The sequence below is a fragment of the Antechinus flavipes genome, chromosome 3 (assembly GCF_016432865.1).
Source record: "Antechinus flavipes isolate AdamAnt ecotype Samford, QLD, Australia chromosome 3, AdamAnt_v2, whole genome shotgun sequence".
Classification (NCBI taxonomy): Eukaryota; Metazoa; Chordata; class Mammalia; order Dasyuromorphia; family Dasyuridae; genus Antechinus; species Antechinus flavipes.
In genome coordinates this window covers 360,489,371-360,508,328 of record NC_067400.1, presented here as the reverse complement: position 1 = coordinate 360,508,328, position 18,958 = coordinate 360,489,371, and the positions used below count along the sequence as shown (strand labels likewise).

The 18,958-nt window shown below is 35.2% G+C and overlaps 1 protein-coding gene across 1 annotated transcript in view; it reads left to right on the top strand.

Moving 5' to 3' along the window:
- Positions 1 to 18,958, top strand: part of MAP3K19 (mitogen-activated protein kinase kinase kinase 19) — a 58,455-nt gene that overhangs the window by 33,388 nt on the left and 6,109 nt on the right. The window contains exons 12-15 of the mRNA XM_051990632.1: positions 4,188 to 4,231; positions 7,500 to 9,983; positions 15,741 to 15,887; positions 17,924 to 18,621. Of these exons, the coding sequence (XP_051846592.1) occupies positions 4,188 to 4,231; positions 7,500 to 9,983; positions 15,741 to 15,887; positions 17,924 to 18,621 (3,373 nt within the window). The remainder of the gene's footprint in view (positions 1 to 4,187; positions 4,232 to 7,499; positions 9,984 to 15,740; positions 15,888 to 17,923; positions 18,622 to 18,958) is intronic.

Here is an 18,958-nt window from a genome sequence, read left to right as displayed (position 1 = left end):
ATATCTGTGTTTTGGTGAACTTGGATATCACTTTGAACTTATTATTTTCTTATTCTATTCTTGACCTTATTCTTATTCTTAGCTACCACCTTAGCAATCCTTTGTCACGTCTATGGCAACCAAAATGATTAATGAGTATCCACATTAGTCTTTCTTTACCTGTTACCTAAACAGGAACTCAAACTTATACAAGACTGGAAGGAAAGAAATATTATAATGTATTCAGCCTCAATAAAATCCTTTCACTATTTTTCCTATTAGTCTTGGGCATTATTGGCTGGTATTACATAATTTCGCCATTGAATAGAACTTGGGGAATTCACTCCCAGAATTTCTGGAAGCATTGCTGAAAAGTTGTTTGCTATGTTCATGTTAATCCACTTCCAAACCTCAAACCATAGCTTTTTCTTCAGTACTAGTAAGTTCTCCAGCACCCCAGAAATGATACTGAAACAAGAGCAAGAATGTCAGTACTGGCTCAAAAGCTTGATAAAAGAATTAAAGGAAGAAGTTTTTAAAATTTGAGCTCTCAGAGAACAAAGAAAAATAATGACTGGAAAAAAAATCTGTTAAGCACTAGTACTATATGCCAAATATAAAAAGAAAGACAATCCTTGACCTGAATAAAGGAAGACAGCAGCACATAAAGGTCAAGAAAGGATGTGTTGATCTGGGAAATCACAGAGATGGTGAGGGAAACAATAGGAAGTTGATCAATATGTCCTTTTTAGAGGCAATGTTAGTATTGATTTGAAGATGGTTCTATGAAAAAGAAGTATAAAGAGGTTGGGAAGGAGAGGGAGTATAGATCTAGCAGCTGAGTGTTAGGGCTGAAAATAAAGGACCATAGGTTCTAGGATAGGGGTTGGAGCTGAGAGGCTAACTCCTCCATGGTATAGACACTGGAGGGTGGTGCAATAGTGGCAGAGAAAACCAGAGATTTGTAAAATCCACAGTATTCTAATGGAGATAAGCTCTAAATTTAATAGGACCAAATTCCACAGCCAAGGACCAGAACTTTCACAAATCCAGAAAAGACAGTCTAAATCTCATAAAACTATTTGTCTGCCAAAGTAAAGAAATGAAAGATCTGGAATATAATATTTTGAAAAAAAGCATAGAAAATAACTTTGTACCCTAAAATAATATAACATGCATTCTTTACCTTAGTCATCAATGAAAAAGATTACTTTTCAGTAAAAAAAAAAAAAAGAAATTTTAATCATTTTTCTTGAAGAGACCATAACTGAATGTTATGCATGCATATTCATCAATTTATCAATTATAGTTGTCATTAAGATACTTAAGATAATAAATACGTCTATATAATAAGCAAAGACCTAATGTATAAATCAATGTTTATATTATGCAAAGAGAAAATAAAGCTGTTTTTTAAAAAGAGATTTCTTGCTTGAAGGTCATTGAGAGAAAATATTTAAGAACAGGAAAGAAAAGAAGATAAACTAAAAGTACTTAAGTGGAGAGAAGAAAAGAAAGAGGAAGACTTGAAGTAATGTTTCTGGCACTGTGGGATTCCACAAAGGATAAAGATGGAAAGAATAAGGGTAACCTAGACCCACTCTCTTATCCTGACTGGGCTAAAGTACTAAAGTGGTTACTAAATTTTAGACATATTAGCTTATATGAGAATCACTGAGAAAACCAAGAGTATGTCTAGGTAAATCATATCCTAAAATCTTCTACAAACAGGATTAATTGAATGAATATTTCTTGGAATGGGGTGCTAGAGATGATCATGAAATGAAAACTTGGGCTATTGGAGAGAGACAGAGAAAGTCTGATTTATACTCTAATCCAGAGGGAGAGACAGACAGACATATAAAGATAAAGTCAGAGAGACTGATACAGAAATAGTCAGAGACAGACAGACATAGACAGAGATGGACAGATGAATAAAAGAAAAATCAAGAAATCTGGGTTTAAGGCTGAACACTAGAATGTGGGAAGTATTTGTGAAAGGAGAATGATATCATTATTGCAAACAAACCGTAGGTAGTGCTGGTTAAAAAAGTAATTTAATAGAATTTGATAGAGGAAAGTACAAGCTTAATAATTATTATGGTGAATGTTGATGCACTAAATATCCACAAAACAGAAGAAAGTGGCAGAATGTATTATAGAACTCAATTCTTTGCTGTATACAAGAAATATAAATAAAACATAAAGACATACAGAATTAAAATGAGTGGTTGGAATAAAATTTATTATGCTTCGGGCAAATCCAAAAAAGCCGAATTGCCATCATGATTTTAGATAAGGCACCAGTAAAAATAGATACTGTCAAGAGATACAAACAGGAAAACTACATTATACTTAAAGAAACCAACCACAGATAATGAAATAATTCTAATATATATTTTAAAAACATACTTTATTGATGTCTTTTATCTTAACATTACAGTTATTTCTAGGGTAGGGAGAGTGAAATCATTCTCTCCTCCATCCCAGATTGAACCTTCCTTTCTATTAAATAAAATAATTAAGCAAAAGCATCTGATACAATGACTGCATCTGTATATATATATATATATATATATATATATGTATGTATGTATAAAATACAGTCACTGGACTGTCAGAAATAATATCAATATTAAATATAAATAAATAGATAGATATTGGATAGTCCCTAAATCATCTAGTACCTAAGTACTTAAAAGAAAAATTAGCAAAATATAAAAAGTCTAAATAGTAAAAAACAATAATTATAAATGATTTAAATGTCCCTCATTCACAATTTAATAAATGTTGCCAAAAGATAAGATATTTAGAGTTCTAAACAGAATACTGGAAAAGCTAGTTTTGGTATGTAAGCTAACTTTTCAAACCTTCTTTGTCTAAATTAATGCTGGATTATGTATTTCAATTTGTGCAATGCTCCTGAAGAACTTTTTTCAGAAGTTCATAGATTTATTATTTCAGTTAGAGCAGGAGGTGGTAGTCTATCTTAATGATTTCCTCTTTTACTCCAGTAACCAAATACATATAATTTGTCTGGGATCTGGGCTGTTGTCTAATAGTTACGTTCGTACTAACTATTTGCCAAGTTGGAAAATGTCAATATGTCAGAGATGGAAATTCTTGGGTACATAATAGATGCTGGGGAGCATACATAAATTTATGTGCAGTAATGATGCATTGCATTAGGAAACTCTCACATTCATTAAAAGTCTGCAATAGAGCCTCAATTTTATGAGAAAATATAGCTTAGAGTTTGGGAGTAAGAAAAGCCTATCACAAGGACTAGTGGAATATAGTTTGATGGGTAATCCCAGCTGGCAGATCATGAGTTTCACCATTTTATTGGAAGGAAGAAGTCTACTGCCTCTTTTCTAGAGTCCAGACTAGAGTGTTCTTTCCACTACCTCTCCTTTTCAAGCTTGCTTTACTTGGAAGACTGATAGCCCTTTACTGCAACTCACCTCCAGTTTGAAAATCCTTTAAAATTTGATATTAAAATAATAAAAGTCTTAGACCCTGGTATGCTGATAAATGTTTAACAACTGAATTTGGGGGTGGGGGAGAGGTGGTGAGGGGAATGTATGCATAACAGACTTTTAAGTTTATTTTTCATTATTAATATTTTCTCCATTATTTTCTTAAGTCTGACATTCAATAAAACAATAAATTATTAATTTGGGGCATTCGCCAATTTCTGAGCTGTTCCTGCTCACACTGAAAATTTAACAAGTGACTCTTGTAAGCTGGTTTGAGTTGGCTCCAGCAGACTACTACTTCTAGATGTGAATCAGGTACAGAGGAAAGGTACAACTCACCTAGAAAGATGAGACTCAGGGATTGAGCTGAGGGGACACTGAGAGCCCCGTTGTGGCCCTATAACATGAGTTCTGACTTTGGAGCCAGTGGGCTGTGTTGATATCCTGAGTGCCACTTAAAATCTCTACAACTCTGGATAAGACTGTTATTTCTTTGGGCCACAATTTTCATCTGTTGAATGAGGGCTTTAGAATACAATCTTTTCCAACTTCTAATCTATAATTCAATGCAATGATTCCATGATGTAAGTATCATAGTTAAACTTTCATGTCCCTTCTCAATAAACCTTGGCCAGAAACATTCTCCTCCCTATCAATACTCTATCCAATTTGATTGCAAGTTCACTATTAGGAATACTCAATATGTTCTTAATCTTTTTTATTTTTAAGGTTTTACCACACATGCTGTCAGACTTAGTAGCCAAAGAACTGAGGTAAGATATTACTTTATAATAATTGAAATAAAAACAAAAATAGAAGTTAAAGAATCTTTTCTAGCCATTTTCAGTCTTAATTTCCAGGAGATACTTCCTTCTAAGGAGATATTGGGTGGTACTTGCTGTTAATCCTTTTCATTTTCTGGTTTCAATTTTTCAAGTCTCTTCCATAAAATGTAATAAATTGCAGCCACAGATTTGCTTCATTACTTAGTACTTAGAATTTGAAGAATTCTTATTTTAGCAATGGTATATAAAACCAGATTTTTAAACTTCTTGCTGGTATTATTTAAAGCATTTTTAAAGGATTGCTTTAACTCTTCCAAGTATATCATCAGTTAGTAGCCTGCAGTCAACATAAGAAATATTAGTGTAGAATAGGGATAAGAATAGGAAAGATCTGCTATTTCATTACAATAGAGTTTATAATGAAATATAATACAAGAGTGAACTTTAGTTGGCCAATAAAAATGTATCAAGTGCCAACTATGTGCTAGGCATGTACCAAGTGCTAGTGACACAAACAGAGGTAAAAGAAAATCCCTGTTCTCAAGGAATTTACAGTCTAATGGAAGAGATAAAATGCAAAAAGATACTTACCTACACACATAAAACAAATTGTAGAGGAAAGGCACTAACATTAAAGAGGAAGTCTCCTTAAGGAAGGACTTTAACTAGAACTTATTGGAAACTAGGGAGAATTCCAGGCATGGGGAAGAGCCAGAGAAAACGCTAGAGTCGAGAGACAGGCTGTCTTGTGTGAGGAACCTTAAGGAGGCTGGTGTTCCGAGCATAGAGTATATGGAAGGTGTAAGAAAGGTAGAAGGATATGATGGGCTTTGCATTTGATCTTGGAGGTGTTAGGGAATGGAGGGTGACACAGTCAGGAAGCTCCTTCTGGCAGTTGTGTGGGGTAGACTTGAGGGTGGGCAGGGGAATGGGGAGCTGAGGTGGGTCAGCCTTGGGGTGCAGACTGTGCTGGAGAAAGGGCCTAGAATGGAGATGGGACAAGGGGAGAGATGACAAGACTTACCTCCTGGATGGAGGAGGTGGATGTGAGAGAGAATAAGGATGCTTGGTTGTCAGCCTGGCTAACGGGGAGGAGGAGAGTCCCTTCCACAGCGATAGGAAGTTTGGAAGAGAAGGTGGTCTGAAGGGCAGGATGAGCTCAGTTTGGGACTGTAGGCCATTCAGTACAAGATTCCTGCAGGCCATTTAAACGACAGGTCAGGAGAGAGATGAGGACGGTACAAATAGATTTGAGAATCATCTAAAAAGAGATGATAATTGAATCTCTGGGAGGTGATGACATTATCAAGTTAGCTAATAGAAAGGAAAAAGAGAAAAGGGCTCAAAATAGAGCCCAGTGTTAGCTGATAGCAATAGTTAATAGCAATTAACAGATTATTAGCAACTTTAGAAAGAGAATTTCCTTTGAAAGATGAAGTCAGAAGTCAGACTGTGGAGACTTAAGAAGAAAGTGAAAGTGGAGATACTGTAAATTGTCCTCTCAAGTTTAGTCATGTAAGGAAAGATGGAGATAGCATGATAGCAGAAGTGAATGGACAAAGTGAGAAGTGGTAGCCTTTTTGGGGGGGGCATTATTTTATTTTATTTTTTTTTTTTAGTATTGGGAATACAGGCATAGGTATTAGGTGATCTGTCAATAGATTGGGAGAGTTTGAATATTGGTAGTAAAGTAGGGAGGCAATTTGTTAGAGAAGATGGGATGGAGTGAGATCATTCCCTAATGGGAAATTCCCTTTACCAAAGCAGGTCAGCACCTCATACTTTATAGTCTTAGAGAGATGCCTAGAATAGAAGTGTCAAAATTGGCCCTTTGAGGACAAATAGTCCACAAAACTCTAGATTGCAGCAAGAACCTGATTATATATTATATAATATATATATATACTATATATTTAACTATATATAGTATATAAAAATACTATATATATAGTATGTAAAAATACTATATATATAATTGAGAAAAGTTTAACAAAAATAAATAAAAATACAACATAATATAATGTTAATTTGTGGTAGTTTAAATCAATATGGGCTTACAGGAAGTTTCTATTTCAATTGGACATCACTGGCCCAGAGCTTCGAGGAGTTCAGTGACTTCCAAGATCACACAATCAGCAGCTCTATTTACCTGGCTTAGAGCTGATTCTCTTTTGGAAAGCTGATTTGTGCTATCAGGGAAGAATTCAGGCACGGGGGAAATGTGGCTTAATACCTCATATATTATCTACCATCTCTTTGAGATGTAGGAATATTTTAATTTAGAGGTAAGAAAATATACCCTCCAAAAGATCATGTAACTTTTTTCCCCTAAATCCTGTGTTCATGTCCCAATCCCCCCTTTCTCCTCATATGCAGATACATGCAGGTTTTAAATAACAAAGCCCCAAATTAGCTACTTTTTCCCATGTGTACCTGTAAAAATGCTGGCACAATTAACTGGAATCTGCACACTGCCAGAGAATGCAAAGACATGAATAAACTTTAAAAATCTTTTAGAGACTGTTTTTCAAACTATATTATTATAGGCCACAAACTTAGATTTCTTTCATTAGGTTATACTGACCTCTGGAGGCAAAGAACAAAAGGTAGCGCAGACTGAAATTTGGTGAAGGACAAGGGTCTATTTATTTTACATCACTTCTGATGACTAGTTTTCAGATACCAAGTAAGTAATATTTCCAAGACACTCTCATCTAGCTATGACTCACTTTAATAAGCATCATCAGCAGTATTCTAAGTTTATTGGAAGTCTGATGATCATCAGTATTACAACATAAAAATAAAGCAATTTTGAATTAATCAAACGAAGAATTTCAAAAGATTTGGACCAATTATTATGAAAAGTCAGATAGAAGGAATTTTTTACTTTTTAGATAATTTTAATTTTAAAATCTTATGCAGCAGAGCATTCATTGTTTAAATATATAAAGCTATGAATCTTAAGATAAACTTGGAATTTAAAAAATAAAACTAAATTGATTTTTCCTTTTTATTCTCAAAAATACTTTACTATTATTGGAAATGGGATTCCAATTATAAAAACTGGATGTTTTGTAGATCCTACAATACAATATTGTAGATATTTTAGATTGTATTTTGGCCATTGTTCCACCATTCCAGAAAGTGGTATGGACCAAAGAACATTCTGATTAGTGTTAACTTAGGACCATGGAATATATAATTATTACTATTTAACATTCTAATATTCATCAGAATTTTCACTCTTTTCTTCTAGTTTCCCTTACCACAACTATCATTCTTGTCTACTGGATCAAGTCAACTTGTTCTTCTAGAAAATAACAAGCTTCTTAAAAAAACAGAAAGACATTTTACAAGCACTCCAAGTCTTATGCCTGGTCTCATAGAACCCACCAGTCGGTCTAATGGTTTTCAGTCATTGAATAAGTTGCAACAAACCCAATCTAAAGTCTTTGTGAACCATAGTATCAGAACATCTGATGGTTACAATTCCATTTGGTCTAGGAATATGTGCTCTTTTCAGAAGAATCATTGGCATTCATTAGGTGAAGACTTGAGAGAGCATGTGGAAAGGGAAGGAAATCTCAATCATAGGAAAGTTGAAGATGGTACCCAACTTGAAGACTCTCACTTTCAAAAAGATCAGTTGTGGGTATCCATTGAGAATGAGGACATTTTTAAAGAAGACAACATCTCCAAAGACAAAGAGATTGCTCTCCATGATGGAGGAATAAGACATATTGAAGAGAAAAATATTCAAAGCACAACATCAAGAAATCAACATAGCTTAAGGAGTAGGAACCATGAACAAGAACAAGGAATGACTCCTGCCATTCAAACTAGCCAAGAAGTTAACCCTTCAGTAATGACACAAGACCAGAGTGAAGGTTCTAGAAATGAGTTTCCCACTTTGAAGAATACATTGGGACATACAGATGAGACAAGTGAGCAAAATCATATTTCAGAACTTGTTTTTACAACCATTCCCATTGTTATTACTCCTGACCCTTTAGCAAAACTATCCAAAAGCCACATGAGCAGAGAGACATCCACAAAAATAGCAGCATCAGAAACAACAGGAACAGAAATGAGTGAAATGGTCCCTCTGGTCTGCATTACTTTTCCTGGAACTGAATGTCCCAGGGAACCATCCATAGCCAAACAGGATCTCTCAAAGAGAAAGAGTATTCTTCATAGCAATAGCAACACCTTTCATAGATTTGCTCACCAAGAAAATGATAAGCGTAGGATGAAGACCTATAGGAAGAAATTGGATTCAAAGACAAAGATGAATAGCAAGACACCTCAGAGTACTACAATTTCTATTGAAGGTTCCATCAAACCTACTGTTCAGAAAGCAAGTATGAAAAGGCAAGTGTTTCCCACTTTAGGGCTTGATGAGTCCAGACCCAGGCAATCAACCAAGCTTCAGAGGAGAGGACCACACACAGGGGAGAAACCATTAAACTTCCATGCTTTGAAACCCCAAAGACAAGGATTTCCTTGTATCTGCAAAAATTCTGAACCAAAAAAACCTACTGCTCCTGCTCCTGTTCCTCCAGCAAAATCAAACTTTAATTTTTTGGACCTGAAATATAGTGATATGTTCAAGGAAATCAATTCAACTGACAAAGGACCAGGAATTTATGAAATGTTTGGGACTCCAGTATATTGTTATGTCAGAGAAGCTGGGCGTCAGGAAAACAAATTTTACAGGGAAACAAATTCTGCTCCACCTGGAAGATGTCTTTCAAACAAGTGTTGTTCCATAAATGAAAGAAATGGCAATGGCAGAGTAAGGATTTCCCAGAAAAAGGGACATCTAAAACCCCCAAAGACTTCTCTTGGCATTAAACAAAAGCACAAAAATTTAACTTCAAAAGAAAAAATTCCCAAGTCTACAGCAGGAATCATAGAAAATATGCAAAATGATGATATAATTTCAGAACCTGATTGGCATATGAAATCTTCAGGAAATACTTCTCCCTCTTGTAAAGATGGAGCTCAACCCCTTAATTCCATTCAGTCTCCAGAAGACCTTACTGCATACCAAAACCAGAATGAACCCACTTCTACCTCAGATTTGTCCAGTATGGAAAAAGATTCTGTGGAACAATCCGTAAGTCATGAAGATCATTCTCCCAGTCAAATACTTGCCACAAGCCTTAGAGATCTACATGAACTTGAAGAGAAACATCAGACCAAATCTATAGCTTCAGTGAATATCTGGCTAAGGCCAAGTCAGGAGAATGCCATTGAGTCCGTATTACAAAAAAGATTAAATATAGAGACTCTTGAAAATCTAAAAGTCAGTCAGACTCTTTCTGAAATCCGAAGATCTGACAGAGTTTCCAATAATCTTCAAACACCGAGTGCTTTCTCTTTCCCGGAAAGATCAAAAAGTATATCTTCTCAGGTACCTCTAAACCAAAACTGGACATATTCAATGGAAGATAATACTTTAGCAAATAAGTCAGTTACATATCAGAATTCTGAAAAATCTTTAAGTGTTACAAGCTCAGTTTCTATGGACTCTCTGGAATCTGAAAATAATGAACAAGTGACAGATGAATTACTGGGTTGTCTAGCTGCAGAACTATTAGCTCTTGAGGAAAAAGACAGTAAATCCTGGCAAATGGTGACAAACGACACAAATTCTGAAACACAAAATCCAACCATCAGTGGAAGAGTAAATTCCTTCCAAGACCTTGACAAAGAGACACCAAGATTCAAAATGCAGGTATATCATTGCATGAAAGTGTCATTGTAAATAGCTTACAATTTCATTTGATGGCATATCTAATTGTTTAAACATTAATATTTTTGATCAGCAAATATTTATCAAGTATTTATTATATGTATCTAATAGATTTTGTTTGAAATGCAAGTATAATCCCTACACTTAAACAGTTAAAAAAAAAGAAATTTAGTAAAAATATGAATAACAATACAAGAGAGAAACAACTAGAGTCAGATCTTGATTAATGAGAATCTCCTAAAATGCATTCAGATTTGCACTATTCAGAGTTTTATCTATGCAGTGTAATTTTGAGACCATTTCAGAGAATTCTTATTTATTCTCACTAATTGGGCCCTGGTTTTGCCTAGTTATAGCCGTACAAGAGATACTATAAGATGCCAAGTGATTAATTGTCAAATGAATGATTACTGAATAAGTACTTTAGGAATTCAGATGACATAGTAATGAAGAAAAATATTAATATTAATATTGTTCTCAATGATTTAGGCTCAAGTTTGCCAGAAACAATTTTATTGGAGCCTACATTGATCTACATTGATACCCAAGGTATTTTTGATTTGTAGAGACAAATCCAAATTGCCATAGTCCCCATTGTCTTCCAACATGTCTTGACTCTACCTCAAGTTTTGAGGTGATATTTAAAGAAATCTTGAATTCCCCAGGGTAACCCAGATTCATTCCCTTTCTCCACTACTTATTCTTAAAAATTTCATCCTGTAATCAACAACTTCAATCTTGAATTTTAGAAAAGAAGCACAACTTTAGGGTAGTCCTCTGTGTGTGGAGGCCTGACCTTCTCTAGATGAGATTTAAGTTGGGTTTCCAATTCTGATCCATTTTAAATAAAGTCCCTAGTATTTGTTCTTCCCACCTCCCTGAAAAGCAAATCTGGAAAGAATTTTAGGCTAGAGAAATAATTTAATGTTTGTGGAGAAAGTGAAAAATAGGCTTTTAAGAATATGAATCCATAATGGAGATTACTATGTTTTGAATAGCCTGATAAGAAGAAATTTAAGCCAAGTTTTAAAGGATGAATAGTAATTAAATAGTGGGAAAACATGCAGGTACATTTCATAGAGTTAAATTACTTTAAAGATTATTTAACCCAACCTTCTCAATTTTGCAGGTGACATTGAAGCCCAGATAGATTAAATGAGGTGCCTGACATAACATAGCAAATGAATTGCAGAGTTTAGACAAAATCTAATTCTTCAGACTCTCAAGTCAATATTCTTTCATAATAATAGCTAACATTTTTATAGTGCTGCTTTGTACAGCATTTTACAATTTTTTTTTTACATTTTACAATTATTATCTCATTTGCTAAGCATTTTACAATTATTATCTCATTTGATCTTCACAACAACCTTGGAAGGCAGGTATAATTATTATCCCCATTTTTCAGATGAAGGAACTGAGACAAACTAATTAAGTGACTTGCCCAGAGTCATATGGCTTATACATGTCTGAGGCCAAATTTGAAATCATATCTTCCTTCAGATCTAGCACTTTATCTACTTCACCACCTAGCTGCCTTTTCTTTCCATTGTATTATTATAAAAGAGTGGGTTAAAAATGAAGATGGTGGGGCAGCTAGATAGTACAGTGGATAGAGCACTGGCCCTGGGAGTCAAGAGAACCCAGTTCAAATTTGACCTTAGACACTTACTAGCTGTGTGACCCTAGGTAAGTCTTTTAACTCTAATTGCCTTTCTCCCATTTAAAGAAATGATGACAATGAAGAAGGAAATAAAGATGTACATGGCAAAGCAATTTACAAATATTCTAACCTAACACTCCTGGGAGGTAGGTAGATGCTATTACTATTCTATTTACCAAAGAGGAAATTAAGTCAGAAAGAAATTCAGTAACTATCCCAGAGTAAAAGGATTAGGTGCGTCAGGCTAGATATGAAGTCAATTTTTCCTGATTCTAAGTCTAGTTTCCTGTGCTATTTAGCTGCCTCATTAGAGATCATGAGACACTATTAAAAAAAGTTTTGTTTTTTTTAAGAAGTTGATGTGCTATCCATAAAATGGAAGTGGATAGCAAACTGGATTAAAAGTCCAATATGTTATTTGCAAGAAGTTGATGTATACCAGACATCTGAGATTAGCATTTATATGCTCTTAAATCACTCTATTATATTAGTAATTATTACATAAAACCTAAGACTTCAGAGAAGGAAATATTATTACAGAATTTTGAATTAGAAAGAATACAAATGTTTTTGAATTGGTTTTCTAACTTTTGTCCTTTATTTTGTAAAAACATGCATGAAAATCTGAATTTATGAGTTAAACATGGTGAATGTGGTGAGATCCCGAATTCTGAGCTACAATTGGACTAAAGCTGATCCGACATTCACATTAAATCTGGTACCAATATAGGTATTGGGAGGAGGTAACACCATGCTGCTGCCTAAGGCGAAATGAATCATCTTACATTAGAAATGGAGAGGGTCAAAACTTTTCCTGCTGAGCAGCAATGGGGTCAGACTATGAATTGAGGCTATTCTAGCCTAGTAAGATAGGGAGGTCCAGTCTCAAACATACAAAGACTCAACCAAGTAAAATAATTGAATAATCACATGTGCTATATTCACTACCTGGTTCCTTTAAGTAAAAGTTTACCTGAAGAACATAAACATTTTTCCCAAATCATCTACTTCATGAGGTTGAGGAGAAAAGAATTTTAAAGTCAATTTGTTAAGAACCATTGCCAATTAGAGGTCAATCCTAAATGAAGATTAAACCATCTCTTTTAAATGATCATGTGAAAATCTCAACTTATCCATTGTGCATATCCATTGTGCATAGTAATGCACCTCCATGAATGAAATAATGAGGCAAGTATTGAAACAAAATACCCACACTTAGATGTTCCATTTATTTGAGGATCTAACAATTGATGGACAAAAGCAAAAGGAAACAAAGCAAAAACAATAATAGCAACAACAAAAACCCCTTCTAGCTTTAAAATTCTGTAAAGGGACTAGCACAGTGTCACATAGTTAATTACTTTAAAATGTCAAGAAACTTTCTTTTCTTCTTAAAAACCATTTCAGAATAGTTTCTCACATATGGTGAGAGAGGATGAGAGCCCCAGAGCTTAGCTTTAGGAAGACTTCCCCAGACTTTTGCTGCCAATGGCTAATCAATGATGAAATTAAGTGAAGGATGGAGAGCTTGGAAAGTAAGTGGCAAAGTTATTCTTGAATTTAAGTTTTCTGAGTCCAAATCTAATAACACATTTTCTCCTTTAACATGCGCCAGAGAAACTTAAAAAACAAAACATATACAAAATATGGATCATCAATTTTGAGATATAAAGGATCTTAAAGATTAAAGGGAGTTAAAGGACCTTTATTCTTACATTACTGATTTTTCAGTTGAAGAAACTGAGGCATAGAGTGGTTAAATGATTTGGCCAATTTCATGCTAACAAGTAAGTGGCAGAAATGGGATTTGAATCCAAATCTCATGATGCCAATTTTAGCACCTTTTCTGCTTTACCACACTTTCTCTGGGAGGGGAAAGTAGATTGTGGGCCTGTCATCTAGAAACTACATCAGATAAATCTCTAGGACTGTAAGTTACAGATAAATCGCCAGTCTGCATCAATGGAAGGAATTAGCTCAACAGCAATTTTTCACTCTGATAAAATCACAGATCTGGACTGAAATGACAATATCAACAATAAAAGTCTTCATTTATGTTAGTGCATTTGGAGAATATGTGTGTGGTATTGGGAAAGTCTATAAGGAATGTGGTATCTCCAAACCATGAAGATTTGATACTTTGAGATCCAGGACAGATATAGGGAGCTAAACACTGTTATACAATGGATCATGGTGCTATAGGCCTAGAAAGTGGGAGAGATTCAATTAGTGTGCAGAAGAGGAAGTATAGGCCTGTGTTAAGTCATTCTTTTTGGCTTCCTCATCCTGTAATAATGATTAGGGTGAGGATTAGGGTAGTTTCAAATAGGATATAAAATATAAGCTCTGATGATGTGAAGGCTATGATTAGGGATAGTTGAAGAATGATAAGTATTTCTTGGAGATAAATTCTAGACATTCTTAACCTGGGGTCCATGAATTTATTTTAAAAATATCCTGATAATTGTATTTTAATATTAGGTTTCCTTATAATCCTATATATTTTACTTTGAGAAGGAATCAAAATGTTTACATTAGGAACTCCTGCCAGAGTGCCTAATGTAAAAAAAGTTAAGAACCACTTAAATTTTTTTTTCACATTTATCTATCTATTATTTTCCCCAGTTACATTCAAAACAATTTACATTTTGTTTTTAAATTTTTTAAGTTCTAGGTTCTCTCCCTTACCCCCACCCACAATTAAGAAACTACATGTGAAATAGTCATGCTGTGAAAGAAAACATAGATGTCCCATCCTAATGAAAATAAAAACTAGAGAGAGAGAGAGAGAGAGAGAGAGAGAGAGAGAGAGAGAGAGAGAGAAAGAAGAGAGAGAGAGAGAGAGAGAGAGAGAGAGAAGAAGGGGGAAAGAGAGGGGGGGGGAAGAGAATGCTTCAATTTGTATTCAGACACTGTCAGTTCCTTCTCTAAGTATGGATTTTTCATAAGTCCTTCAGAGTAGTCATGGATCATTGTATTGTCATTGCAAAGTCATTTATAGCTGATCATTCCAGAACATTGCTTTTACTTTGTATACAGTACATGTATTGTACTTGAGTACATGGAGGACTTTCCATTTTTCTTCTAAGAGCATCCTGCTTATCATTTCCCATAGAACAATAATATTCCATCATTAGAAACACATATCACAATTTATTCAGCCATTCTCCAATTGATGGACAGCACCTCAATTTCCATTTTTTTTTGTCCTGAGAAGAAAGCAACTATAAATATTTTTTGTATATATCAGTCCTTTTCCTTTTTTTTTTTTAAATCTCTTTTGGTATTCATGCCTCGTAGTGGTATTGTTAAGTCAAAGGATGTGCATGAATTTATAGACCTTTGGGCATAGATCATATCTTTTGATCATTTATCAACTGGAGCATGGAGGAACCAGTTCTTAAGAAGCCCAGACTTCTCATTTGATAGATGAAACCAAGGTTCATAGAAGCAAAATGGCTTGCCCCACATTTAGACATATCTAGTTTCCATGGTTTGTAGAGGCTCCTTTTGTTTGCAATGGCTGCAGATTAGTCTGTTGGATTAAAATCCATCTGAATGGGAATACCAAGCTCTCAGAAGCAATAATACCTTTAAAATAATAACTTTTGAAAATCTTCCATAGTGTACAATTTGCTTTCATACATGTTATTGCAACTTAATGAAATAGGTGGTAGAGTGAGAAGTAGTATTCCTATGCTCTAGACAAGTATGCAAAACATGCTAGAAATGAAGTGATTTTTGCCTAGTATAATGAAGAACTTGGATCCAACTTTTCTGATCTCTGCTCTTTCTACCATGTTGTCTTGTTTTTCGTGTGTGAAACACAGACAGACAATGGGCTCTTAATAAAGTGACCTCAAAATAAATATAGTTAATAAATCAGAGGCATGTCTTCAGAAACTGGCCTGCCTACTGTCTATAGAGCCACGATTATAATAAAGCACCAGGGATTTTAAAGAAGTCTGTCACAGTGAACATGTTCTTGCAGCAAAAGTTAGGAAGCATTTTTTTCTTCTTTAGTACTAGATGTATATAATAATGGTTTTCTTATTCTTTTTACTTTATTTTTCCAGAAGTACAGTAATAATTTCTGGCTCTCTGATGATGAAAAGTCTTTATTCAGTTTGAATGAAAAGCCATTTTCTGAAAACAGTTTAAAGCATGAAGAGCCTATTCTGTGGACCAAAGGTGAAATCCTTGGGAAGGGCGCATATGGCACGGTACGTTCCAGTTAACACAAGAAAATGTCAGACTCTTGGAGCTCAGCAAAGCGAAAATTTCAGCAAGTACTAATATGACCTTTGTAAAATATGGAACAAATAACCATCTCTCTTCCTCATAGTGATAACCACAAACAGGACAGCATGATAGTTGTTCTGTGGAAGAAGGTAGGAAGGGAGCAGCTTCTGTCAACAACCCTATCAATGATACTAGCTTAATTCTGAGGAAATCTGGAAGCAACTTATAAAATAAAAAATAATGTAGGTATATGCTGGCCCTTTTACTCTGACTACTGAGGCAACTTATAAAATAAAAAATAATGTAGGCATATGCTGGCCATTTTAGTCTTGACTATTGAATTAAAAGGAAGGCATGCAAGAGAATTTGGTAACATGCAATTGTGGCAGTGCAATGCAGCACAGTGGTTTTCTTTCTGTGTGTTTGAGACCCTCTTCTGGAAAATCATATTCTCTTGACTCTCTGAAAAAATCTTGTTCACTGGACTGTGGTATAAGCTGTGTTAAAATTATATTACTGTCATCCCCCTGAACCCCTTACATCTATAAGTTACAATAGAAGGAAGTAAGATTGCAAAGGGGAGCCTAGAAGTCACTTGTAGACTGTTTTATAAGATAAGGAAGTATAACTGTTGCTTGTAAACTGCTTCATAAATTAGGGGAGTTTAGGAGCCTCTGGAAACTGTATTATATAGTAAATAAGGTCACATCCTGAGACTGTGTGCTAAATCAGGGGAAGCCAGCTAGGCTTTACTATAAGGTCCCTCGGTCCATGGTCTATCATCCTCAGAAAAGTTCCAACCATGCTTAGTAAAGCTGGCAGGACACCAGCAAAAAAAGAAAATAATCCTAAAATGCTGTTAATAATTTTGTGATGAGGTAGATATATTAATGAACTAACCCTAAACTGAGAGTTAATCTATCACCAAAGCTCTATAAAAATCTGATCCCAAACTTCTGTTCCTTCCCCCAGCACTGCTCCAGTCTGCTATGAGTTCATGCTACCTGGGTACTCCCAATTCTGACCCACAGTTTCACAAGTGACTCTTGCTCCTTCCATCTCCATTGTTTTTCCTACACTGCCTACCTCTATCATCCCATCCTCCATCTTTCCATCTCTCTACCTTGTTTCTTGTTTTTAACATCCCTAGTAACTAACAGTGCCTTAAAGGAGATACTTTGTAAGTACTTATTGAATTGAATTGACTACATCAAAGAACAGTGATATTCTCTGTCACAAGATTGACACAGTTTTATTCTTGACTTTATCTTTGGGAGTTTCTATTTTTCTCTGCTGCCTACTGAACCAGGATAGATCTAGGGATGGGGCATTCAAATCGCTCTAACATGAACTGCTTGAATTAATATTTGCTTCTTTGGAGAGCAAAAAAGAAAATAAGGATGGGAAATGTTTCTGTCATTGGACACTTCGGGTTCTTAACTGGATCTTTTCCTATTCTTGTTAAATACACTAGAGATATGAGTGATTAACTCTCAATAAGGTGAATAACAGATATATAGTAAAAAAGACACTGCCTATATGTAAATTTATAGTATTTAATAATAGTTTATATTCTGTACAAATTCAGAGTTTCGTGGAGTCTTAAGGGTCTCTGCCATCAATTTATTGAATTAGCAGAAATTGGTGAGAGGCTTTTTATGCAGCTTTTCCAAATTCTCTTAGTAGCTTCTTAATCCCTAAATAAGATTCCCTAAATCTTATAGAGGGCATTTGGGCAATAGTTTTCATAAGAACTATTTAAAAAGGGCAACATTTTTTCAACATTTTTCCTTCCCAACCCAGTCCCAGTTCCAATTTATCAGAATAATTTAAGTTGCATTTTCCTCAAAGATTTGGAATGCAAGTTAAATTTGGATTGAGGAGGGAAAGAAGATAGGACTAAGAGATGAGTTCAGTGCCTGAAACTTGTAAGTACTTACTAAATGCTTATTGACTTATCAAAATGTCCAACTATTGTGTAGTGCATGCTTAATGATTGATATTGGCTTACCTCTAGGTATACTGTGGTCTCACAAGTCAGGGCCAACTCATAGCTGTGAAACAAGTAGCTTTGGATACCTCTGATCAAGTAGCTAATGAGAGAGAATATCAGAAACTGCAAGAAGAAGTGGACTTGCTTAAGGTACTGAAACATGTCAACATTGTGGCTTACTTGGGCACATGCTTGGAAAAGAACCTTGTAAGTATTTTCATGGAGTTTGTTCCTGGTGGCTCCATTTCTAGTATTATAAGCCGTTTTGGACCCCTGCCTGAGATGGTGATCTCCAAATACACCAAACAAATTCTCCAAGGAGTAGCTTATTTGCATGAGAACTGTGTGGTACACAGAGATATCAAAGGGAATAATGTTATGCTCATGCCGACTGGAATAATAAAACTGATTGACTTTGGATGTGCCAGGCGTTTGGCCTATGTGAGCTTGACAGGCACTCATAGTGAAATGCTTAAGTCTATGCATGGAACACCATATTGGATGGCACCTGAAGTCATCAATGAATCCGGCTATGGAAGGAAGTCAGACATCTGGAGTATTGGCTGCACTGTATTTGAGATGGCCACTGGGAAACCACCTTTGGCTTCTATGGACAGGATGGCAGCAATGTTTTACATTGGCACTCATAGAGGGCTAATGCCTTCTTTACCAGACCATTTTTCAGAAAATGCAGCAGACTTTGTACGTGTTTGTTTAACCAGGTAAGAAGCTTGGGGAATGGCAGAGGTAAAAGCCCCCAAAATATGGAGACCTTTTTTAACTTGCTTGTGCATATCAAAAGAACTTTCCCCCAAAATTTTACATATTTCTTTCTTTCTTTTTGCTGAGGCAAATGGGGTTAAGTGACTAGCCAGGGTTACACACCTAAGAAGTGTTAAATGTCTGAGACCAGATTTAAACTCAGATCCTTCTGACTTCAGGGTTGGTGCTCTATCCACTGCACTACCTAGCTGCCCCTCTTCCCAAATTTTAATTTTTTTTTGATAAAATAAAAAGAGAGGGGTAAAGCAGTTCAGCAAAAACTAACTTATACATGCT